This window comes from Miniopterus natalensis, chromosome 5, assembly GCF_054644295.1.
Source record: "Miniopterus natalensis isolate mMinNat1 chromosome 5, mMinNat1.hap1, whole genome shotgun sequence".
Taxonomy (NCBI): domain Eukaryota; kingdom Metazoa; phylum Chordata; class Mammalia; order Chiroptera; family Miniopteridae; genus Miniopterus; species Miniopterus natalensis.
In genome coordinates, this window is record NC_142085.1 from 42,923,666 (window position 1) to 42,950,154 (window position 26,489).

The following is a 26,489-nucleotide window of genomic DNA, read 5'->3' on the forward strand; positions in this document are numbered from 1 at the left end:
ATCTTGCACTTTATAAAAAATTTAATACAAAATGTATTATAGAGCTAAATGTAAAACATTACTATAAAACTTTTAGAAGAGAACATAGGAGAAACTCTTCACAAACTAGGAATAAACAAAGAGTTCTTAGAAATGATACCAAAAGCACAAGCCAAACAATAAATAAAAATGGATAATTTGGACTTTGTCAAAGTTCAAAACTTTTGCTTTGCAAAAGACCCTGTCTTTTTTATAATGGCCATTCGACCAGGTGTGAGGTGATATCTCATTGTGGCTTTGATATGCATTTCCCTGATGATGAGTAATGTTCAGCAACTTTTTATGTCACGAACAGGTTTTTTATTGAAATTTAACTTATTTTGTCAGAAGATTGCCTGGTAGTATCAGATATGAGTGAACTTCTAAAAATGAAACATCAAATCAAATATAAAGATAATTTGGCTTGAGAGAACAACTTTTAAATTCAAAATCTATTTGCCAAAGCTTTACATAATTCCATGCCAAGATCTGGGCACCTGCTATTCCATTTTGTTGGTTTTACTATAACTTATATCCCCACAAACTTTAATCTGGAAAGTATTTGCAAACAGGGTTCCATATCTATCCTACACACATAGCTTGCATCTTGGCATCTAGAGGCACTAAGAGAATGGCCGAGTATTAACTGTACATCTGAATGACTGTGCCCCTAAAATGGGGGCAGGAGACCAGATTTAAGCCTTCCTTCAATGCCCTTCCATTCTATAAATTTATATAATTCTAGATGATGCCTTGATTTCTTTATACGAGACACACACAAAATTGGAAGTTATTTGAACCTGGGAGGCTGAAAACTAAAAGTAAAAATGTAAGAGACAAAAGAAAACAAAAAGGCCCCTTGCAAACTCCAGTCCACCAATCCTCTGGGGCGGGCCGAGGGCCTGGGAGGTGACCGGAGCGGCGTCGCCGCAGCCCCCAGTCCCTGCGCCGCAGCCTCCGGGCTGTAGGGGCCGCTGTGGGGCAGAGCCGCGGGCGCGTTAGGACGCTCTTTCCCGCGGGTGGAGGCGAGCGGGGCGTCGCGGGCGCGGAGAGGAGGTGACCCCGCGGCAGGTGAGCAGCAGGGTTGCCGGGTGGCGGGGCCCGGGCCGTCCCCCCCGCGCGCCCCTTCCTGGCCTTCGCGGGCCCCGCCGCGCTGCGGGCTTCACTCCCAGGGGCGCGGGGCTCGGCGGCGTTCTGTCGCGCACCCCGAGTCCTCGCCGCTCGGGGGGCGCCCGGAGCCGAGTCTGGGACCTCGCTGACCCCACAAGGCCCACGCCCGCCCTCACACCCGGGGGCGTAACGTGTACGGGGCGCCGTCAGGGTGAGTGCGGGTGGCTGGGGGCTGCAGGGCAGTTACCGCCTTACTTATTTCCTTGATTCATTACAAAGGAAAAGAGGAGACCAAGTAAGTTTACAATTAAAATTCAGTTATTACAATTCATTTTAGAACAGCCTTTATACGTAATTTTTACAGACATTTGATATATATAAGTTGAATTTCATGACATTAACGTCGTTGCATCCTTTTTAAAAGAGTGAAATGTCTCTTGGCTGTAACTTTCTCTCTCTCTCTCTGTCTCAGGGTGTCCCAAAAACAGGCATAGGCATTAACAGCTGAGAGCTCAGTTGATGTTTCTTTCCTTTCAGCCGGACTAAGCTTTGAGCAGAGGAAATTCACCCACTAGACTTTTTTAATGGGGATACATAAAAGACAAAGTTTACGGTACAAAACCGGCAACAGTTGGCGAATTCAGAGCATACAAATGCCGAATGAAATGATTCTTGATGTTTGCAATTCCGTTGCTTTGCGTTATCCGCAGTGCCTGGCCCAGAAGGGTCGTCGGTTTGAAAACAGGCGTTGACAAAAAAAGTTATTCATTTCTGTAGCTACTTTTAATTTTTGAAAATGAACTGCCACTGACTTTATAATCATTCAAAGTGTGTATACATTTTGGGAGGACACTGTATATCCACACACATGTATGTCAATATATATATTTTTGGACTTGAGATGAGGAGTGAGTTAATCATCCTCAATTCTTGACACATTATCATCAATATAAAGTGTATGTGATAACTGTGGTCTGAGGACCCTTTTATGCTCTGCAATATGTGCTCTCCATGCCCACCTCCTCCATTACCCCATTTTTCTTTCCAGTAAACAATTTTAAACCATATTCTACCAGATAGCTTTGTTTTAATTAAGTGCAGCTATTTATCAATAATTAAAGGAAAATGCTGTTTCTGGTGAGTATGACTGTTACCTTTGTATATTTGCTTTTTTTGGCCTTGTTAATATTTTTTGGTTAATCCTCACCTGAGGATATTTTTCCATTGATTTTTAGAGAGTGGGAGGCAGAAGGAGGGAGAAAAAGAAAGAGAGAGAAACATCAGTGTGAGAGAGACACATCAGTTGGTCTCCTTGCACACACACAATTGAATCTGCAAGCCAGGTACATGCCCTCAACAGGGAATCGAACCCGCAATTCTTTGGTTCACGGGGCTCTAACCACTGAGCCACACTGGCCAGGGCCCTGTTAGTATTTTTATCTAATGCCCCAGTTTCAATTAGTGGTATACTCTGAGCCTGTGATTCAGTACTAACAACATGGCAACTGTGTTAACTGTTTCTTGCTTCACATTTCTAATAGACAGGACCTGTTTACAGACTGTAATACTGCGCCCACTTTAATGATTGCTTCTTTCTCAATTTTCTCTTTCCCACATTACAGTCAAACACATTATTAGCATAAAGAGAAATATCACTGGTACCTAGCCTAAGCCATCTGGTGACCAGCATTTTGACTTAAATTCTAAATACATTTATACATGCCATTTATCCTACTCCCATGGCTAAGACGGAAAGGTGAAATGCCAGCAGATTTCATAGAAGAAAATAAAAGCAATAGAAGCAGTGAATGGTTCCCACAAGAAAGGAGAAGTAACGGGAATTTAGTGTCACTCCCCCTACATTGTTGACATTTTTGAAAGATTGAGCCAAAACTGAAGTGGAAGTTAAAAGGATTAGACTAATTATTGAATGCGAAATCCCTTTTGTAACTGTTTTTGCACGGTATCAAGAAGTTTATACAAGAAATGGGCATGTAAGTGGACCAGTTGTTCAGCAGAAAGCATTGGATTTTTTGCCAACCTTGGGCCTGATGAGAATCAAGCAACTGTGTGCTGGCTGAACAAATTTTAGGCATGTTAGAGAATTGTTTCAGAAGTTGTCTAGTGAAAAAAAGCACTGTTCCAGTAGAGAAATTTAGTAACTTGCATGCAAAAGAAATTTAAAAAGCAGTTGCTAGTTACAGCTTGAATGATGTTTTAAATGCTGATTTAAGTTTTACAAGTTGTTACCTTATATACTTCATGCCCTAGGTGGACTTTACAAAAGGAGGTAAACAGGTTGATGATTGCTCTGTTCTGCTATAATGCATCCTGGACCAAAAAGATGAGACCGCTTGTCACTGCCAAGTCAGTTAACCCTCAGGGCTTCAGAAATCTTCACCTACTCCCCTGTGATGACCAAGCTAATATGCATGCCCGAAGAACGAGAGAGAGATTTATTTAATGAATGGCTGAGAAAGGTTGGCAAGAGAATGAAAGGAGCAAAATGCAGTATCCCCTAGCTGATAACTGGTTGCTCTGCTCACAACATTCTCCTATGCTTGGATCATGCGTGTCTTGAGTTTTTTCCCGTTGAACTGCACAGCCATTCTGTAGCCATCCGATTAGGGTGTAATTTGTATGGTGAGAGCTCACTGTGGAAACAACTCTCCTAAATGTAGATGATGAAGGGAAAATAGAAACTTTTGGGAAATGAAGGAAGCCATTGGCATGATTGCTGAGACCTGGTGGTCGGTAGAGCAGTCCACAGTATTGAAATGGTAGCAGAAAACAGGCATGATTCCTATGGAATCCCCTAAGGTCACATTGGAAGAAGACTGCAAACCAAACGTGGTATTTGAACTAGTCTGGTACTCAAGTGCTATTGTCACTGGTCTCCCAAATCAGTTTGATTTCGAAGACTGTGGCTACAGATACCAATTTAACTATTTCCCAAGATTTAGCAAATCCTAAAATTGCTGCAGGAATGATAACATGTCAAAATGGAACCAGAAAGTGATGATGATGATGACAAAGACAGTGATAACCATAACATCCAAGGGGAACAAGTGATGGCACAGCCAACAGTGAACACTTCAGAAGTCCTTGCAAGTGCAGAAGTGTTGACAATCCTTTCCCTTAAAGCAGATGTTCCTGAGGAGGTGTTTACCCAATTAAGTGGGATAGATAAGTATTTAGTGACCACTGCAACAAATACTTTTGAAAAAACTGAAGTGCTATAATAAAGTGGCAAAAATACTGCTTTTATTAGGTCTATAAAATGGAAGACTTAATATTTGTATAAACAAAGCCCCCGGGAGTGTTTAAATGTGAGTGTTTGGCGCTTATTTCTTAACATTTACTGCATGCTAGGGTTGCAGAATTTCCTACCCCCTTACCCCCCAAATTTTATTTTAGTGTCACTAATTTCAGCCTTTCTTTGGAAGGTTTCTTTTCCTACCACCTCCCTTCCAAACCTCCCCTCTCCCCCACCATTAGGTGGCAGGAGTGATAACAATAAGCCTTTGCCTAATGTACCTAGAAGAGAAAATTATTCACAAAATGTTACCACTCCAGCAGGGAGAACCAGAAGCCAAAGGACACTTAGATTTAATAGGGTAGATTTAGAGTAATTAAGAAAGAAGAGGATATGCATGTGAAGAAGACAGCAGAGCAGCCCTTCCCAGAGAGTCGCTGTAGGCAAAGGGGGAGTGAGGGCAGACAGCTGCCTGCTTACCCTTACTGCTGGGTAGTAGTGCTTGGGCCAGTGGAGGAAGGGGAGGAGTGAGGGGAAATGTGACACGGGTGAAGCTGTAGGAGAAACAGCAAAGAAATCCTCGTGCTTCGCTCAGACTGGTGTCCTGAAAGGGCTGTTGGAAGGTGAGGAAGAGAAAGTGGGAGGAAACAGAGAAGGCCGTAGATAACCCGCTGGCCACTCCTAACCTAGCACCTCCTTCATATTACAAGATACAATGTGACTCAGACCAACCAATGATTCTCCAGGCTTCCATAAGTAGGAAAACAACTTTTGCCCACCTCACTGGTTGGTTCTGAGAGATGAAAAATAAAATAACCATTTTGCCAAACAAAACTAAAAGCACCATTTGCAAAGTATGTGTTATACAAAGCAAACAATTGACAATCACTTTTGGTATATATCTGGACTGGAACGCAAAAAAATTAGTGTAGTTTTTTTAAAGAGCATTATCAAAAAACAATCACAAAGGAAAAAATCTCATATTTTGTTTTTAGGTAATAAATCACTATCAGTCAAGATGTCTTCAGCACCTGAGCCACCAGCCTTTAAAAAGGAACCACCCAAAGAGAAAGACTTCCCAAACCCAGGGCTTAGAGGTGTCCGCACAACAACTTTATTTCGAGCTGTGAACCCGGAGCTCTTCATTAAACCTGTAAGAAATACACACAGAAGCTTTATGTTTAATTTAACTAGGCTCTCAGAAATAGAAAGTTCTTATTTTCCTGTGACATTTAATTTTATCATGGAAATTTGTATTGACTATTAAGATCTCTGTGAATAAATGCAGGTGGGAGGAAATCTTAAATGCTGTTTCATTAAATACACATATTAAATGAATTATTTTAAGGACATTTGAGAATTTTAATGGAAAATAGTTTCACTTTCATGGATCAACTCAGATTTGTATTTAAAATTTTAATAGCTGTAGTAATTTGAAGGACATTTTTAGTGTTTTATCAGGTACTATTAAGTAAATGAGACCTTCCAGTGAAACAAAGCTAAATGAAAATCTGATCATTATTATAGTCTACAATTCCAGCTTTTATTAATGTTTTTACCTAAGGCATATTGCAAACATTGGTGAAAAATTTCAAAACATACATTTGTACACTGTTAGGGAGTCAGCTAATCATTTATATTCTTGATGCAAATTATTGATTATATTTGATGTGATAAATTTTACTTTTAAATAGATGTAAATTTTATTATTATTTTATAACCCTCACCCAAGGATATGTATATTGATTTTTTTTTTTAAATATATCTTTATTGATTTCAGAGAAAGGAAAGGAGAGGGAGAGAGAGAGATAGAAGCATCAATGATGAGAGAGTCATTGATAGAGCCCACAGCCCGGGCATGTGCCCTGACCAGGAATGGAACCTCGATCGCCTGGATCCCAGGTCGACACTCAACCGCTGAGCCACGCCTGGCTGAGCTGATTTTTTTTTAAAGAGAGAGGAAGGGGGAGAGAGAAACATTGGTTGCCTCCCATACACACCCCAACCCGATATCGAGCCCATAACCTAGGTATGTGTCCTGACTGGGAATCGAACCCACAACCTTGTTCCAACTAACAATGTTCCAACTAACTGAGCTACACAGCTAGGGCTATAAATTTTATTGTTAAATAAATGTTAGTTAAGTCAAATTATTATAAAATATATTTAAATGTATTGAATTTGATTAGAACTTTAACATACTTGCCAATGTAAACTTTTTTACAGTTAAATAGATCAATTTAACAATCAAATCATTAAATCAAGGTAGAATGTTTTAAAAACTTTGAACTAATGTGTTTTTTTAATTGCCAAATGCATTTTAAGAATTGCAGATTTAAACTGCTCTGAGTTTCTGGCTTTTCTTAGATGTCCAAGTGAAAAAGTTTGACCTTTATTCTTTTGATTAAGATTTGAAACAGTGGTAAACAGCAGGTATGGTGACAGAAGCAGAATACAAATTGAAATGTGTATCACAGCTCTGCTCTCACATTGACCTAAGAATGCCCATTTGTTGAGTGTGAACACTCAAAAAGGAGTGTCTGAGCTGAGTAATAAAGATAAACACTTCTGTGGAGTTGTGAACATCTTTCCTACATTTAAAAACTTTTTTAAAATTCAAAGCTAATCCCTTTGCCTCTTAGGGTCTTGGATTTTCCAGCAGAAAATCACGGTTATTATAACAGCATTGTATCTGTTCCAGTCACTGAATTTCTTGAGGCGATAGAGCACAGTCCCAGAGAAGAGTATATACATTGCCATTTTTGCTGTACTTAACGTATAATATAAGAAGCTTTTTGTCAGTTGTTCATGAACTCAGGAGAGAAGAATTGCATGTATTCTTCATTCTTCACTTCCTAATAAAATTCACTAATTTAAGGAAGTTAAGCAACTTCTCCATGTCACACAGATAGTACTGAAAACTTGAGCACTGAACCAATTTCTGTGTCTCTTGTTTCCTCTGCCCCTTTCCCAGCCATCACCTTCCTGAAGGTGGAAGTCTGAGATGTCCAGAAGGAAGATTGGAGAGGAGGAGGAATCTCTAAATTACCAGGAGTTGAGCTAATTAAATAAAGAACTAGATAAGTTATAATTGACAATATCATAGGAATGCTAGTGTGGTAATAAAGACTTGGTTTGTCAAGAGGAAAACGCAACAGATATTTGGGTCTCCTCAAATTGCTAGTCTTAATGAGGCTTTGTAATTTTTTTTCTTTGACAGAACAAACCTGTAATGGCTTTTGGATTGATAACACTTTCGCTGTGCGTGGCTTACATTGGTTATCTGCACGCGACACAAGAGAATAAAAACGACCTCTATGAGGCTATTGATGGTGAGGGACACAGTTATATGAGAAGGAAAACATCTAAATGGGATTAATAGTCCTGGCTACTATGGATGGAGCTAAATAAGGGCTCTGGAACTGTCAAATGATGGACTTCATAATGGCACAATGTCATGTTTCTTGTACAGTTGTGACCAGACCACTATAGTAAATTTTTCTTTTCAGAGCTGCAGCTGTGATCTTACTCGTTCCCTCAGAAAGCTTCTCAATGTATTTTTAAAATTAAAACCTCTTATGAAAGTGCTATGAGAATGGAAGTTGTTTTTGTTCATTATTAAGTTCTATATAATGAAACTACCCAGTGTTGTTAAATTTGCATGGTATTTTTAATATTTTAAGGTGAATTGTGCATTTGCAATTATTGCAAGGGTTTAGCTTTGTTTTGCTATTTGCAAAGGAAATGTTTATTTCCTACGAGGTCTAGAACCTATATTTGTGGAAAAAAAGAAATAATTTTAAATTATTATAAAGCCTGCAGTTAATTTTAAAGACAAATAATTTTTACAGTTCATGTATTTTGGTTTTCCATTTCAGCTATTTTTGGTCCAGAATTTTATTTTATTTGAAAAGATACTCCCACTCAACTACTAAAACCAAGATTTAAATGAGCGAATAACCCAAAGTAATTGGAGTGGTTTTTTTTGAGAGAAAATGTATGTTATAATAAGGTATGATGTTTTTATTTGACTACAACTGTTATCTATTTTAGTTTTTGTAAATTAATGTTACAATTATATGATAAGCATAAGACCAAACATCCTTATAGTTATTTAAAAACTAGAACTGCTCAGTAGATAAGACCTCCTTACTGCCCTGGGTTTACCTTGTATCATTTAAATCTTTCTGACAGTGGTTCTGGACCTGTTTTATTTCTAGATATTTACCCCATTCTCCAAATCATTGTAATTAGGTCTCAGTAATAAATCTCATTTCTGAAATTTTGTTTCATTTATTATTACAAAGTAATAATAACTGCACAAGCAAAGTTTATCATCATAATGTAAATTTTTAATTTCCAGAACTTTATTGTGGTTTTGTAAAGATACATGAAAATGCAGTTATGTCTGATTTGTAGATATTAAAGAGCTTAGCTAATTGAGTTACCTATATGCAACTAAATTAAATCTTTACTACTGAGCCCTAAACATTTTTTGCTGTGTCTCTATATACAGTACACTTTATATAGTTTAAAACACACTGAGGTGCTATAAAATGCCTTTGAATTGTTTTGGGGTTTTTCAGTCCTTACCCCAGGATATTTTTTAAGAGAGTGGAAGGGAAGGAGGGGGGTAGAGAGAGGGAGAAAGAGAGAAAAGCATTGATGTAAGAGAAACACATCCATTGGTTACCTCCTGTGCACTCCCGGCTGGGGCCTGGGGAATTGAATCTGCAACCCAGGTATGTGCCCTTAACTGGGAATTGAACCCCTGACCCTTCGGTGTGCAGGCCAACGCTCTAATCACTGAGCAACAGCAGCCAGGGCAAAATGCCTTTTAATTTAAAGTATTATCTTTTTCTTTGATTTCCCTGTGGACTTTGGTTATTAATGAACTTGAATTCTGTTTTCAACTTATGCATTTAGTGTCACATTATCATCTTTTAGAATTCTAGTATTCAACAAAGTAAGTTGATATTTGATGGGGGAGATATTAGTTAGGTGGACTATTGAGAGATTATCACAGCACAAGAAGGATAGCAGGAACTGTACAGAGTGCAGCCTTAAGCGGTGTGACGTGTGCATGAATGAACCAGGGTAGCAGTAGATTTGGTGAGGCACACGGCTATGAAAGGAAAACAGTGCGAGGGAAAAATCACATTGAATTTGAGGAACAAGTACCTAACTAGGATACTTTTTAACAGGGTAGTTATATTTATAGCACAGTCTTTGTGTATGTAGAGTGTCAAGGACTGCCTGGCTGTGTGTCCATGTTTTCATTCATTCTCTAAGGGAAAATGCCACTTTGACAAAGTCAGTTGTGTCTAAGAAGGGGATAATCAGGGCAAGATATTGACAACATTTTGTAGTGTGGGTTCAAGTAGTTAAAGGATTGTCTTTTAATGTGGGAATCTGGCAGAGATTGGGCAAAACTCAGTAACAGATTAGGTCCTGAAGCAAGTCTTGATAAGTAGACTATTGATAAGTGGCAAGTGACCTTTTTGCTCAGGGAGTCAATCTGTTCTGATAGAAGAGCTATTTGCCCAGAGGAGCAAGCTGTTCAATCCATAAATTGGTTTTCAAGAATTTCCTGAAGCAAGCAGTAAAATTATTTATTGGTTTATAGACTTATCTTTCATAGGGTGTCCAATCTGCCCTAGTCTGTCAGGCCCCGGGGGGTTCTTGGCATACAGGACTTTCCATTTTAAAACAAGGACAACACATTATTTAACTATGTAAATTATTTAACTGTGTGATTTCAAAAACCAGGCTTAGTAGTTCTGCATGCTGACTTAATGAAAAGTAATTTTTCCTTTAAAATACTGTGATATTTTCCACTTTTATTGCCATGGGATCAAAACCACATTTATAGGTAATCTGGAAAAAAATTACACTCCCTTCTTTGCTGGCCTAAAGGGACTCAATCCTTTAAGTAAACCATTTAAAAGAAAGTGTGGTGGGCTGAATAATGCTTCCATTCCCCTCCCCACCTCCAAAGATGTCCCTTTCTTCGTCCCTGGAACCTGGAACCTTATATGGCAAAAGGGACCTCGCATATCATTAAGTTAAGGATTTCGAGATGTGGAAATTATTCTTTATTACCTGGGTCGGCCAGATACAATCACAAAGGTCCTTATAAGAGGGAAGCAGAAGATCAGAGGAAGAAAAGATGTCACCATGCAAACGGGAAAAAAGACTATATGATGCAAGGCCATGAGCCAAGGAATGCGGGTAGCCTGTAGAAGCTGGGAAAGACAAGGAAACATTCTCCCCTAAAGCCCTGCTGACACCTTAGTTTTAGGCCCATAAGACTCATTTTAGACTTCTGACCTCTAGAGCTGCAAGAGGATAAATTTGTGTTGTTTTAAACCACTAAATATGTGGTAATTTTTTACAGCAGCAATAAGAAACTAATACAGAAAGTATTTGGGAAATGAATGGCTGTACCATGCTACCCTTTTGTCATTTCTAGTTGCTTTTATGAGCAAAGCTTGTCTTACCTAGCAACAGTTGCTAAGTAAGTTAACAATTTAATGCTAGTGTCTAGGAAGGAGCAGCTGCATAAATCTTCCCAACCTTACATGCAGAGGCTTTCAGTAACATTCTTTAACATTAGGTGCATAACCACTACCTAATCATGCTGAATCATTTAATCCTTACCAGCCTCTAGCACTGTCCTAAACCTTGAACCTCTCTAAACATCTAGCTTTTCTCAAAACTACTTTTTATGCTCTTAAGAGTATTTTAACTGTACATAGTAAAAGACATCTTGAATTTAATTATGATCAGGAATTCGAATTACTCAGACTTTGTTTGCTGTGCTGTTTGTAATAAAATAATTCCACCAGCCCCTTTAGGGGAAATCTTCAAACAGATCCATGAATACAGGCCATTTAAGACTCGCTTTTACACCCACAAAGATATACTGGGTAAGTGACTTTGCTGTTTTGTTCTAATGTTTCATAGCATTGTATGTCTTTCTTCCTGTTATATAGACTTTTATCAGCTTCCCTGATCAAAGTTGCTTGTCCTACAGGGGTTTCTGTCATGAGAACAGGGGTTGAAATCCAGCTTCTCCACTTACCATTTGTGTGCCTTAGACAGGATCCTTAGCCTCTCAGTCTGCAAACTTACATGTAAATAAGAATGTTAATATCTTGCAGGTTTATTATTAGGCTTTAAAGAAATACAGGGTTGGGCAAAAGTAGGTTTATAGTTGTTAGTACATAAAACAGAGTTTATTCTTATATTTTATTACTTATTGTATTATTTTCCATATGAACAACTATAAACCCACTTTGCCCCACCTTGTATTTGTGCCTCTTATAAAGCCTGGCACATAGTAGTAAGTGGGAGTTCTTTATGTGCTTGCCCACACTTTGGCACCTTCTATAAACATAGGAGAGGAAATATCCCTAACACCTTAACAAGTAGGTAAAAGAAGCTCTGTGTTAGTAGCTAGTGACGTAAAAGTAGATACATAGAGATAACATGAGAACATTTACTATATATACACTTGTAATAAGTAAATCAAAGTGTAATTAGCTGGTTTCCTTCTTTTCCTGTCCCCATCAGTTTTTTCAGTCTGACTTTGAGCCTTAGAAGTATTTTCCTAAAGACTCAAAATACTCCTCTGATCTTTTTTCCCTTTAACATGGTAAACTAGTAGTGATTTAATTTCATTCCTGATTTTTGCAGATATAAAAGCTAGAGAATGGATGGTGTTTTGAAAAAAACTAAAATGTAGGGGGAGATCAAATTGAATCATCCTCTAAAAATATCAATACCAAAGCTGATTTTAACTTTAGTAAATGTTTGATATGACTTATTAACTATAATCTCTAAAATGATTTTATTTTTTACACCCAGGACAGTGGATATCCATTCTTAGATAAGCTTTTATTGATTGATTTCTTATACCTTCTAGGATATCTGAATCCAAACATTAAGTGGATAAATTAAATCTAGCTAGTTAGAAATTAATCTTTTATAGTGAATGATCTGTATTTGTCATTGACTATTTTAAAGCCAAAGAGTCAATATTCTCTGTTCTTTATAAGTAAATTCAAAGGCATGTTGAAATGTCTGTATAAATGCTAATGAGTGTCACATAGGGCAGTAGTTCTTAAGCCAACAGTGTACTACAGAACTTTTAAAAATTTTGTTTTTACTGTGAATATCCAAACATAGACTCATTGGATTTAATACTAATCTAACACAGACCCACTAAATTAGAACCTTTAGAATCAGGCCTCAGCATGTGTTGTTTTTATTTTTTTAATTTTATTTATTTACTGATTTTATTTTATTTTAAATATATCTTTATTGATTTCAGAGAGAGGAAAGGAGAGGGAGAGAGAGAGATAGAAACATCATGATGAGAGAGTCATTGATCGACTGCAGCCCGCAACCCGGGCATGTGCCCTGACCGGGAATTGAACCCCGATTGCCTGGATCCTAGGTCGATGCTCAACCGCTGAGCCACGCCCGGCTGGGCTATTTACTGATTTTAAAGAAGGGGGGGGGGAGAGAAAGAGATATAGAGAAACATTAATTTGTTCCATTTATTTATGCATTCATTGGTTGCTTCATGTATGTGCCCTGATGAGGTTGAACTCACAACCTTGGCATATTGGGGTGAAGCTCTAACCAACTGAGTTACCCAGCTAGGGCCTATTTTTAAAAAATACTTTTACATATTTTAATAGCTTTTTATTTGGAAATAGTTTAAGACTTACAAGTTTTAAAGATAGACTAGAGAGTTCCCATATACGCCTTGTCCAGATTCTCATTGATATCTTACATAACGCTAGTACATTGTCAAAACCAGGAAATTGGTATTGGAACAATACAATTAACTCAGGCACAGGCCTTACATGCACTCCCCCAGCCCCTGGTATATAGTTTCATGAAATTTATCATGTAGCTCTCCTGAAATGAGAAGAAGTTCTTGAGAGAAATGGGTTCTGTTACCAGAGGGAGAGAAGAAATGTTGGGCTGATAAACACGAGACCGCAATGTCTTAATCTGTGCTCATTGCCAAGCTAGGCATGATCAGAGATAACACTTTAGTATAAGATGTACTTTGTTGCCCTGGTTGGTATGGCTCAGTGGTTGGAGCGTTGTCTCAGGCATTGAAGGGTCGTGGGTTCAGTTCCTAGTCAGGGCGTGTGCATGAGGCAACTGATTGATGTTTCCCTCTTTCTCCCTCTCCCTTCCTCTTTCTCTGGAATCAATGGAAAAAATGTCCTTGGGTGAGGATTTAAAAAAACATATATATATGTGTTTTATAATTTTAGGAAGTTAATCATCAAGACCTAATCACATGAAAAGTGAATAATTCAACAAATCTTAAATGTGAGAAATGAATGGAATAAAGAATAAATGCTATAATAGTTTGGATTGGAGAGAAAGATCGCTGTGTGTGATTTCAACACTTATAGGGCTTGTCATCCTCATACAGGTCATGGGTGACCTGTGACAATACACTTTGGTAGAAGATGAAGAAAACCCTGTGCCCAGCTCAGTGAGCTCAGGGCTGGGTTCCAGGTCCGACTCTGTCCCTAGCTGTCTGATACTGTGTGATCCTCTAACCTCTAGGCTTTTATTTCCTTGTTTAGGTAGGGAAGCGACTGTTATGGGAATATTATTATTATTTGTAAATTAAATTAGATCATTGGTGGAGAAGTGCTAAACTACTACCCCTTAACTCACTCCACAACTGAAGTAGCTAAACCCAGGAAAACCTACACACTAAAGAAAGGCACGTAGCATATTAAGTTATTCTGCTACCACTTTTTGGACAGAGGTAACACCAATACCCAGATAGGAGAAGGGAGAGAGGAGCTGGATAATCTTGAATATTCACTTACTGTTCTGCTTTGGGAACACAAAATATGCTCCTTTCTGCCACATTCTTTCCCCGTTGCCTACCATGTGGACTAGAACCACATCACTGCATCCAGGCCTAGCGGTGCTGTGCATTCCCTCCTAATCAACTAGGAAACAACTCACCACTTTCATTAGTACCTTTAAGGAAAAGATTGACATCTCCTAAAAGGATATATATCTCTTGGGTGACTAATAAATAACTAGATCATAGTAACAAGGCAAGCAGAGAGACATCTGTGGACACTTGTAATTATTTCTTTTCAAATACACAGATATCGGGGCAGATATCTTGAATAAAGAAGAAATATTTCAAGAGGTTGTGCTCAGAGAACGTATTGCAAAAGCAGAAGCTAAAGTGTGGGCTCAGGTAAAAAGTTGTAAATCAATTTAAGTACACCTTCCTTTCACTGGATTTGTTCAAAACAATATAGTCAGGCAGAACTGGTGTTGAATCCTGCCTACCTGTGGGACCTTGGGCAAGTTCTTCAACTCTGTAGTCTTGGCTTCTTCAGATGTCAGAGAGGAGCAATAATACCCACTCTACTGGATGCTTGAGAGAATTCAGTCAAATAGTGTGCCTGGCACACAGTAGATGCTTAGTAAGAAGCAGGCGTCATCAGGAGCTTCATCCCTTCTACGCTGCCCTCTAGGTGTGGATGACTCCTGCTCCCTGTATTCTCATTGGATTAAAACTTTAAAAAACATCCTTGTTGATAATTGTTTATTATTGCTTAATGTCTAATGCGTAGCCTGCCCATTTGTGTAGTGTATAACACATGCCTGTTTTTACAAATACTTCACTATGGCTACTCTCCTTTTTACCTTTCTCCTTGCTCCCCTTCTCTCTACAGCCCTTGATCCCTTGTCCATGTGACTGCTGAGGGTTGTAGGGGTCATTTGAGTGTGTTGGGGCTCACAGTCAGGTTGCAGACACTAAATTTAGAGAAGCAAAATCTCAATCATCCAGCCCCCATTTCTTCCAATCATCGAAAGGACGACATAAATGATTTCCTAAAGAGAATTAATGCTCCATGAGAGCAGGACAAGCCACAGTGCTTAGAATGTTATTTCTCAGTTTCTGTATAAAATAGGAATCATAGCAAAGAGTGTTGGAATTGTCCAGTAGTAGTGCCAGCAAAAGCTTGGTATGAAAGTATGAAAGTCTAAAATGCTCCAGTGCAAAGGGTAAATGATATAAAAATCTTAGTAGTCATCTATCCTTATCAATAGTAATAAAATTTAAATTGATTGTGAATCATTAATTATACGCCCTAGTTCAAGGGAATGCTTTTGTGGGTAATCTTCAATTTGAATATAAGTATGTTAATTAATCAATGGATTCTTTCTTTCAAAGGCTGAGGAACGCCAAAAACAAGCAGTGGAGAAAGCACTTGAAGAAGCAAGTGACAGACATCAGATCAAAATTAAGGTTCTGGAAGAGGAGCATCAAAAACATTTACAGGTTTTTACAGTGGCTTGTTTGTTGTCTTTTTAAAAGTACTTAAGTTAATAAAAAGCTCTGACGAGGGAATAAGTGAAAAACAATAATGTGTGAGATCCAGATAGGTGTTTCCGGAAGCTGGTTGGGAGGCCCAGGATTGCCACAGACAGGGTGCTGAACACTCAGCGGGCTCGGGGGAATCCTTTGGCGTAATGAAACCAAACATTTGCAGGGCTTCAGGGCCGCAAGGAGCCACCCCGCTTGCCTGACCCCTGACCCATCACATCTCTTGCCGCTTGTTCTCTTTCCCTCCCCTTCCTGCCCTTCTTTGAGTCCTTGGACCTTAAAGCACGGTGCACCTTCTTACCTCTGTGTCTTTGCCAGGATTTTTTGCTGGATTTTTAAATCCAGCAATTTAAAGGGACACCACTTTATATTTGTAGGGAGCTCGAGGACCCTGCCCCAATGCTGCAGCGAGGAGATCACACTTTGAGTATCACTCCTCTGATTAGGTTGTGGAGAGACAAAGATAAATGTGATGCCTGTTTCAAGGAGCTCACCTCCTAGTCTTTCTTTAAGTAATTTGATTACATCCCATATAGCCTTTGGGCAGAGTTGATGCACTTAATATTAAAAGACAAGTCCTAAGAATATTTAAAAAGGAAAAGGTAGAGAGAGGATGACCTTTTTAAAATAATTCTCTAGTGTTTGGGAATTTACATTTATAGTGCTGTCTCAGGGATGTTTTTTATATAACAAAGGAGTGATTTATCTAAGAGGGATGTGTAAGGTTACTGCAGCTGTCATAGGCATCAGTACTGCTCAGGGGGTGTCCATGAGCCCCTGCCTGAGAACCTACTCACCTGGGAGCTTAACAGGCAGAGTCCTGGGCCCTACCTGACCTACAGAGTCACTGGCAGTGTTTTGAACCTGCATGATTCTCACATATTAAATTTTGAGATTACCAATAGGTAGAGCAGAAAACCAAGTTCTTTAGAACTAAATACCATTAAAGTACCTGTAGAGACCACTAGGTATTGCTCTAATATGATATAAAGGATTTGGGATAAGTCTCAAATGCTTGATATTAAATAAAATTTCAAGATCTTATCCAATGGAGATAGTATTTTGAAAAAGTGTTTATACTCTCAAATACAATACTATTAAAAAGTAAAAGAGAGGATGAGAGACAAGAGAAAGTGAGAAAATAAGAATTAGAGTAGGAATATAATGAAGTTGGATGAATTTAAAACTTAAAAATATATGTATGCTGTGAGGTCCTGTGTGTTAACACCGACTGGACCTTGAGCTTTGTGGCAGTCAGTGCAGAGGAGAAAATGCCATGAATCACTACATCCATAAGGTAAAAAGAAATCAGGTGCTCAGAGAGGCCCAGATACTCGTATACGCGATGCCTAAGAGAGACTTCTCCTGAGGGAGATGTGTGTTACGTGTCTGTCAAACACCTGTACGGTAAATATGATGGATTTCGTGAGGCCATTTCTTACAATATCTCAAAATTATAATATCTCTTATCTTTCAATGCACTCAAAATGCATTTCAGTAAAAGTAATTTAGAGGACTTCACATTGAATAAGAACACTGTCAAACAGTAGATCCTGGAATTATTTTTGTACCTTTCAATATGTATTCCACATGCCATGTGAGGCAGTAAAGTGATTTTGGTTTTACTAAATTATTACATTAAACAGGGACAGGGTTGAATTCTCTGAAACCAAATTGGGAACCCAGCCAAAATAAAGGGCTGGGATGTCTTTTTTAAATTCTGTGATTCAAATAGAAATGTATTATGATAATACCTCATCTAAGGTTCAACTACTCAACAATCTCAATTACTGAAAATATTCCTGGGAAAACCCAGAAATAGTTTAAAATATCCCCTGAGATGTTAAATGAAGGCCTGTGACTATAAGATACTGAGGTGTATTACCCATAGCAGAACCTCTCTATTTCCCAATCAAATGGAATTTACACTTTCTTGACAACCTGAACTCAACAGACACTATTTGTTTGCTTTACAAATCCAAAATAGATTAAATGCCAGAAACTAGAAATGACTAAACAAGCTCACTGACAATTAGAACAGGGAGTACAGCAGTACCTGGGTTTTCTAATGTAATCCATTCTGGAAGACCATTTGAGTTCTGAAACGTTCGAAAACCAAGAGCTGAACAGCCGACAACTGGGCCTCAGGATCTTGCCCTTAGTGGAAGCCACGTGGCACATTGTACTTCTGAGGCGTGTTTGAAAACCGTAGCATTTACTCCGGTTTACGGCGTTCGTAAACTGAAATGTTTGTCAACGGGGACGTTCGAAAACCAAGGCACCACTGTATTTAGCCCGGTGGCATGTGAAGAACAAGAAAAATTACAAAAATCAGATATCAAATCTAAAAAAGCAAAGCCGTCTGGGATCATTTATAACAGAGAGAACGAGCCCTATGAACTTGTACAGTGATTAAGTGCAGTATGAAGTATTTAGCTCACTGTCATCATTCATCTCTGGCTCCTAGCCTGGATCATCAAGTAATGTTCAGGTGTGCTCACTGTACTCTTTATGAAGTAAGGTCAATGTTGAAGACACTTAGAAATATTGCCATTCAAAATGTTTTATTATCAAAAAGTTCTGGTGCTTTAATTGACAGAGCATTTCTAAACAGCCAATGTTTTCCCAAAAAAGATTTTGTAAATACATGAACTGAGGCCATTCTGAGGAGATTCTTAAAGTAGATTTCTGTTGTTTTTTTCATTAAAATTTTTTTTCATTGTTGGAGTAGCCAAAGTGAGAAGTTGAAAACTTTCTCTTGAAAAAGAATTCTAACAAATATTTTAATTGTTGGAGCATTGTTTTCTAAAAAAGCTAAAGTGATTTCAGTTTTTCTTGAAACGGGAGGAGGGGCAGATAGGGAGGAGAGAGCTCACTGTCCTATCTTATAAGACTACAGGATTTTTGGAATGACAATAATTGGATGAATCTCTTGAAAAACACTAGCATCACAGCCAGCAATGCAGCGAGAAGCTGGCACTGAGAATCCTGGTTTCTCTTCCTAGTTCTCCCACTGACTCATTATGTGAAGTAACTTAATTTCTTTACATTCTCTCATTACACCAATAAAGATTAACATTTACCTTTAAATGAAAATCTTAAAACTCTTAGGCAGAATTCAATGCCCCTTCTTTTTTGCATGTATTTCTACTAAACCACTCATTGCACAGTGAGGTTGTTGGTCTCACCCACTAGACAGTGAGTCCTGAGGACGAGGGTTCCAGCCTTGTCGTGTTGATAGCGCCTGGGCCCAGCAGAGTGCCTGGCACACCGAGTTAGCGGGCGTTTCCAAAATGGTGACAGGGTTTTCCTTGAGCGTCTGGTCTCCTGGAGCCTGTTTGACTTGCCTCTCCTCTCTTTACTCTGCCAAAGGTGTCCACAGAGCAGTGGAAACTTGTTCCTGTCCTCTCGATGAATGAGATAGGGCCCCTCACCACTAATGACGTTGGGGCCTGGCAGGCAGGTTTCTGGAACTGCAGTGATGTTCAGCATTGGCCACATGAGACACTCAGGAGGCATAGTTGTTATTCCTGCCATTTCCCAGGACTTGCTTCCTAAAATAGAATCATAGTATGTATTTCTAACTGTATATAAAGATAAAATGACACTGTAGAATATTTATACAATCAAGGAAAAAAACCCTGTAATTCATCTGTTTTCCCCTTCTGCATATTCCCTTCCAAGAGTGTCTATATTATACTGTATAGTTCGCATGTTTCTGGTTTTACTTAGCATTATATAAGTGAAAGTTCTCCATATTATACCCACTATTTTTTTTAAAAAATATATCTTTATTGGTTTCAGAGAGAGGAAGGGAGAGGGAGAGAGAGATAGAACATTAATGATGAGAGTCATTGATCGAGCCCGCAACCCGGGCATGTGCCCTGACCAGGAATCAAACCCCGATCGCCTGGATCCTAGGTTGACGCTCAACTGCTGAGCCACGCCCGGCCGGGCCCCACTATTTTTTTTAAACCATCCGTGTTTGCAGGTGCACATTCCATCAGGTTGTTAACTATGACCTGAATAACTTCTTCGTGTGCATTTTTTAACCTCAAAGCTGTAGCCTCTAAACCTAGTTTTACTGTTGCTTAAGGAAATCACAGCTAACACCAAGCTAGAGATGCATCAAAACATGGAAGACGAACTAAAGAGAGAAAACTCGGCCGTGGAACAACGCATGATCCACAGAATCCAAAGGATCCTGATGGAGTGCCACAAGGAGAAGACTGCGGCTGTGGAGAAAGCCAGGGCGGAGGAGAGGCAGTTCGCCCAGGAAGCCATCCAGGCGCAGAGAAGGTATTCCAGAGCACACGTTTGCAAATTAGTATCTTCCTCCATCAGAGTCAGCTTGGAGAAAGGAATAAGACTGAGGCACACAGGTGGCTCTTTCCCAGTTTTTGTGCTTTTACATTGTGGACTATATCAAACACAGAAAATATATAATGCATTGTAGAGTGCATGTGTGTGCGTGTGTGTGTGTGTGTAGTTTTAAAAAATAGCAGGAATACTCAAGGACTCAGCACCAACCTGAAGGGGTTGGAAATTGGTAAAACTTCGAAGCTCCTTGTGTTCTTCCTCAGTGACGTTTCCTTCCTCTCCTCCCTCTCAAAAGATAACCACTGTCCTAAATATTGTTTTTCATTCTGTATCCAGTTTTAAGAGGCTGAGAAGAGGAATCAAGAAATATTTTCCCCAAGATTGACAAAAGTCAATCTTTACATTTTTTTAGCCCATAACATACACTGTTGTGGATATGTTATGTTTCGGTCTTTTTCTTATTGCACAAGTAATACACGCTGTAGATGAAATTGACATTATGAAAATATATAGAGGAAATTTGCTAAGTCCTGATTCACTGCTTCCCTACCCCTCCCAGAGACAATCATTTTAAATAACGGGGTCTGTGTCTTTCCATGCCCTTTTGATGTATGTGCAGCCTTATTATACAGGGTGTCCCCCAAAAATGTATACACACTTTAGCAGCTGATAGCTCAGTTTTGAAAATGAAATGTGTTTTAATAAACATTGTCTTTATAATTATTCAAAGTGTGTGTATACATTTTGGGGGGACACCCTGTATATGTGCATGATCACAAATAGTTTTTACATAAATTTTTTTAAAGAATATTTGGTGGAATTAGCTAATTTTAACAAGACAGCAGTAAAGAGCCCTAGTGATTATCAGGATGAAGAGAAAGCCACAGATTCCACATGTTAAGTGACCTGCCCAAGATCACTTAATTGTAGCAACAGAACAAGACTAAAACCTCTGTATTTGGCCTCCTAGTCTAGGAATTACCTCTTTTGCTTTGCTCCTTGAATTAACAAACAAATCTATTTATATATAATTAACAGCTAAAGTCTTCCTTGTTAGAACTGAGCCAAAGGTAAAATCCTTTAGGATTCTTATTTTGCAAGTAAATAGGAATGAGGGCTGCAGCTGTGGCAGTTTCAGTGGTACCGCCCTTCTTGCATAGGTGGTCAAGATAGAAGAGGAAGGTGAAAGAAGATTTCAGGAGAGAATTAGAGAAGGTGGTAGCTCCCAAATGAGTGTGGTCTGATGCCGTGGACAGTGGTGTCCTCTTCTCCCTGCTCCTCCCCGCCCTCCATCTGCAGGAGCTCTGCCCGTCCTGCAGGAGCCGGTGGGTTCACTCCTCACACACATGCAGCTCCTCCTTCCCTCACTCGGTTGCTTTTGCCCCTGTCCATTTTCTTTGTGAGGTTTGAATGAAAGATTTTCACTGGCGCCCTTTTATTGAATCAGTTGACTAAGATTAGGGACTTCCATGCCCGTTATTTAAGTGTATCCACTGGAATGTCCGTTTTGTTCATCGATGTGTTCCAAATGTCTGGAAGAGAGCCTGGCACATGGTAGGCATTCTTCAAATATTTATTAAACAAAGGTTCAAATTTGTTCCAGTCAGCTAAACCCACTCTGCAGCACACCAGAGCTTATTTCTAGACATTGCTAGATTCCAGTGTTCTTTAGAGCATTTGCAGAAACTAACATAGACAGGAAGACCTCTGTTTAGAATTCCGCCTGTAGATCTTTTATTTGGCTGGAAACTTTCACTTAAGACGTAAGGATTCAGAACTCTTACATATTATGACAAATCTGTTAAATGCACAGAAAACTTTTCTGTGGATTGAGGTGATTAGATTCTAAACAGATTATCTAGGAGATACTAAAAAATATATATATTTTCTTGGAAAGGGTCTACACACAGAAGCATAGACCATCACTTCACTTAGGAAGTAGGGCATGGGAGGTCATTGAGTTGAACCTACCATCCCTTCTGCTGGATGCCTGTCAGGGGTTGGTGAGCCTCCTAAGTGCTACATGACAGGAATGTTATGGCTGGTGAGGTGGTTGGTTCAAATGCTGAATGCCTGCCCCTGTCATATGCTTCCTAAAGTGGATCCAAAATATACTGAGTCTGTCCTCTATGCACAGAGATCCTTTGGGTAGTTGAGGAGAGAGATCCCAGCTTTAGTGTGAAGGGAAGGAAAACCTAAAAAGTACTAGTAAACAAACCAGTTGCTTCAGTCCTTCCTCATATGATTTCTAGACTCACTTTTGGGGGGAAAATGTGGATAATTTATATAAATTGAAAAACATTTTATGTATATGACAAGAATTGACTATTTTCTTGTGGTGAGTATTTTGCTTATGCTGAGAATTCTGTTTAAGCATGACTCTTTTAGGCTTTTGTAATGCTCTAATTTAGCTGTTTTAAAATTTGTTGTTATTTGGCACAAAAAAAGTGTTGGGGGGGACTGCATATATTATTACCCATTTATTCATTCACACATTTATTGGTTGCCTGTTTTATACGCACCAGGCACCATGCCAGGCAGGGGAGATACAAAGATGAATGGGCACTCCAGGCCATCTGCCACCACATGCTCCATGCCCTGCACCCACCTCCCTCCTGGCTTCAATTCCACAACTTCACAGAAATCATCAGAATAAAAGTCAGATACTTCCTGACCTTAGACCAAAAGGAGTGAATCCCAAAGGGTCAAAAATTCAAGCCCTACAGCAGGTTGGGAAAGTTGGAAAGGGCATTCTAAAATATACATGTATATATACCATATCCTCTTAGCAAGAACAGATTTTGATAGTAAGGCATTTAAAGGGGTTATATCATGGAGGGTAGGAGTTGGAGTCATCTAAGATGCCCTTTATGTGAGCAGTTTTACTGGAGATCACCTCTGGTGGAGCCTTCGAGCCAGCCCCATAGATGAACACCTCCTCTGTGTGGGCCAGGAGAAAGCCAGGCCAACCTGTCTTGCTGGTGACAGAGCTGTAGCTCTGGAGAAGGAACAGAATTTCCTCCTTGGGGATTTGGGGCTGGCTCAAGGAAGCTTCCTTCTAGTTCCTTCTATCTAAGCCCCAGGTCATCACCTTCACAATCTTACCACCATATTTCATAAAACATCAGACTAAACCCTAAGGGTGTGTGTGGATGCCCATTGTTCATGCTATCACTTCTATCAATGGCACCTGTGACCCAGGCTGAGCACAGGGAAGTCGGCTTTGTTCCCTCTTCTTTCTGCCTCCACTGTCCCCCAGCAGTCATAAACTCTGACACTGATGACTGTGTAATATTTCTTGGATTTATCTGTGTCTCTCTTCCTATTTCTTTTTCTTTCATCATGAGCTCAGACCCTAATCTTTGCACACTCAGGATATTGCAAAATAGTATATAAATTGGTCTCTTTACTGTATCCCATTAAGATTCAATTTACCCAATATTGCCAGAATAACAATTCTAAAACATTATTATTATAGTATTACCCCCTCCCCCTCTGATATAAAATTTGTAGTGGCCTCTTACATGATTGAAGTGGGTAATGGTGAAGGACAGGAGCTGTCCCACTTCCTCAATTGTATGACATTGAACAATAACTAGATCTCTAAGCCTTAATTTCCTCGCCTGTAACATGGGAATAATAAGAGGTAATGAATAAAAATCATACCAGCTTCAGTGGGTTATTGTTAAAATTAAATGGAATGGAATGCATGTGAAATGCTTGGCATAGTCCCTGGGACACGGTAAGTAAATAAAGGTTAATCCTTCTTATTAGTGATGGATATAGCCTAGTTGGTGGGAAAAGGAAGGGGAGAAGTAGCATAGCAGCTAGAGAGACTAAGGGCAAATGGTGTTTACCTCAAGACTGGGGAAGTCTGTCTTGTTTGAAAGTCAAGTTTAAAGATCAGAGACAATGAGAGAATTAATTGCATCTTGGAGGACAGAATTTAGAAAAAAGGCGAGGTGGTGAGTCTTGGAAAGACTATATTAGACTTGGAGGCATAGGGGGAGTGTGTTTAGTAATAACCATAAATATTTAAATCCGACATTTGTAGGTGTTTCTAAATTCTCAGATCTTTAGAGGTTCTACTAGGTTAACCAGAGCCATGCCTCTGACTCGCATCACAGTGGCTGAGAGCTGCTGCCAGGCTTGTGGTGCTCATTTTGCCACTTTGACTGATTAAATGAAAGCAATCAAGTGACTTGATCTCTCTGAGCCTGTTTCCTGATCAGTCAAATAAGCATAAGAATAGGCCCACCTCACAGAGTTGTTTTGAGGAATCATTAACTTAATAAATCTGCACAGGATGCTCGTTAACCTGCCTTGCACATGGTAAGAATTCAGTAAGTTGGCTGCTATGAATTATATGTAATTACATACGTTGTAACCGCAGGTCTGTGAACTGGTTCAGCAGTGGTTCTCAAAGTGTGGTCTTCGGACCCCTTTGGAAGGTCCATGAGGTCAAAGCTATTTTCTTAATAATGCTAAGATGTTATTTACCTTTTTACACTCATTATCTCATGAATATATAGTGGCATTTTCCAGGACTTTATGATGTGTAATATCACAACAGATTGAAACAGTGAAAATCCAGCTTTTTTTTCCTGTTAAGCCAGAAGGTAAAGAGTTTTGCAAAAAATGTAAAATTATGCCACTTTTGTTACCAAAAGTTTTTTTGATTTGGAAAACATACTTTTCATAAAAGTTATGTTAATAGTGAATGGATTTGTTGATACTTTATATTAATTTATAAATATTTTTGTCTTACTTTTAATTTCTAATACTGTTAGTATCACTAGATATAACCCATATAAACAAAAGTTCCTTGGGTTCCTTGGTCATTTGAAGAGCAAAAAGAGGTGTCCAGACCAAAAAGCTTGAGTTGACTGTCATAGAGTATTACTCAGATAAAATCAAAACTAGGGCTAAACCTAACCTGTGAGTACAGTTTTTTCCCTTCTGGCTAAAGGTAAGTAGCTGGATTGGTATACAGAAATATTTTCTCCAGGAGTTTGGAGCTCTGACCCTGTTTCTTCATTTTTAAGCACACTGCACTTGCATTTTTCTGGCCAAGGTGGACTCGGGTTCCTAAAGTTACTGCCGGACACTAGACTGGTGGCTACTCCTTAGCCCATAGTGGGGAAATCCATGGACGACCTCCCTGCTCTAAACAATGTTTTTTGCTAGCAGCTAATTGAATCCAGAAGCTCCTCTCTACCAGCCTGTCTCAGCCTAGTATCTCACCTAAACAATGCAATATGCCCTAGCCGGTTTGGCTCAGTGGTTAGTGTCGCCTTCAGCCTGAAGGGTCGCAGGTTCGATTCTGTGTACCTCGGCTGCAAGCTCGATCCCCCAGCCCCGGTCGGGGCGCATGCGGGAAGCAACCAACTGATGTGTCTCTCTCACATGGATGTTTCTCTCTTTCTCTACCCCAACCCCTTCCACTCTCTCTGAAAAGCAATGGAAAAAATATCCTCAGGTGAGGATTAAAAAAACAAAAACAAACAAAAAAACAACAGCAATGCAATAAGTTCTCATACAGCCGTGCTGAAAGACAAAATCCTTTTGTTTTTAGTGGCTAATCCATCTAATCTATAAACCCATGTTATCTTTTGTAGGAAGGTCATGGATGAATTTATGTATGCTGGTGTGAGTGTTGTTAAGGATCAGAAGAAGAGTAAGATCGAAACGGTAAACAAAAAAGAAAGCGAAAAGAGCATCTATTGCCTGGCTCAGAGGCAGAAGCAGGAAGAATTTCAGGAAGCGCTGCAAGAAGCAGAGAAGACACATCAGGCCACACTTGAAACTGTGATGGATAAACTGGCTAACACTCAGGGGGAGCTGCTGTCCATAGCGGAACAACTGGGAATTATGACAAATTGGAAAGATTTCCTGGAGGAGGAATTACAAGAAACGAGAATGGCGTTTCAAAAATACATCGATTACACGTTTCCTAACCTTTCACCAGGGCATGCAGATTTTATTCTGCCAGAAAGAAAGAAAATACCTTGCAATTTTGTTATTCAGACCGAAACAACTCATAATTAGATGTCTTCAACTGAAATTTCACTACAAAAGACATTGTTCCAAAGACTAAATAAATCCATTCGAAAACCATTTATTGATCCCTGGTTGTTTGCAGGGTACTATTGGGCTGTGAGCATTTTGATGGGAAACAAAAATATTCAAAAGCACGTTCCAGGCTTCAGTGAGTTCCAAGTTTGAGGAGAGAGAAGAGTGAGAGCAATCGAAACCAAGTAGGAGGGAAAAAAGGTTTCTTGGAAGAAGTCTAAGCACTTCTGTATCTGGCTTTATTCATGTTTCATCAGACAACTATGTTAGTGTTTGTTGCAGTTGAGAACAAGTAAAGGGACATGTTTTTAGACC

General features: G+C 39.3%; 2 protein-coding genes across 5 annotated transcripts; both read left to right on the forward strand.

Annotated features, from left to right (window-relative positions):
- The first annotated feature begins 1,430 nt into the window (after positions 1 to 1,430).
- On the forward strand, positions 1,431 to 8,666 carry SMIM8 (small integral membrane protein 8). Of its 4 annotated transcripts, none has more exons than XM_087817493.1 (3): positions 1,431 to 5,537; positions 7,605 to 7,716; positions 8,263 to 8,347. In XM_087817493.1, exons 1-3 carry the CDS (start codon positions 5,241 to 5,243, stop codon positions 8,292 to 8,294), a joined length of 441 nt encoding a protein of 146 aa, XP_087673619.1. In that variant the 5' UTR covers positions 1,431 to 5,240; the 3' UTR covers positions 8,295 to 8,347. The 4 variants fall into 4 exon arrangements, with proteins under 4 accessions (XP_087673619.1, XP_016062793.1, XP_087673620.1 ...); XM_087817494.1 differs by lacking the exon at positions 8,263 to 8,347 and having other exon boundaries at positions 1,433 to 4,457; positions 5,380 to 5,537; positions 7,605 to 7,972; XM_016207307.2 differs by lacking the exon at positions 7,605 to 7,716 and having other exon boundaries at positions 8,263 to 8,666.
- An 82-nt stretch (positions 8,667 to 8,748) lies between these two features.
- C5H6orf163 (chromosome 5 C6orf163 homolog) lies at positions 8,749 to 26,212 on the forward strand. Its single transcript, XM_016207304.2, has 5 exons — positions 8,749 to 11,313; positions 14,548 to 14,642; positions 15,630 to 15,737; positions 19,879 to 20,081; positions 25,721 to 26,212. Exons 1-5 carry the CDS (start codon positions 11,166 to 11,168, stop codon positions 26,148 to 26,150), a joined length of 984 nt encoding a protein of 327 aa, XP_016062790.1. The 5' UTR covers positions 8,749 to 11,165; the 3' UTR covers positions 26,151 to 26,212.
- The last annotated feature ends 277 nt before the right edge of the window (positions 26,213 to 26,489 follow it).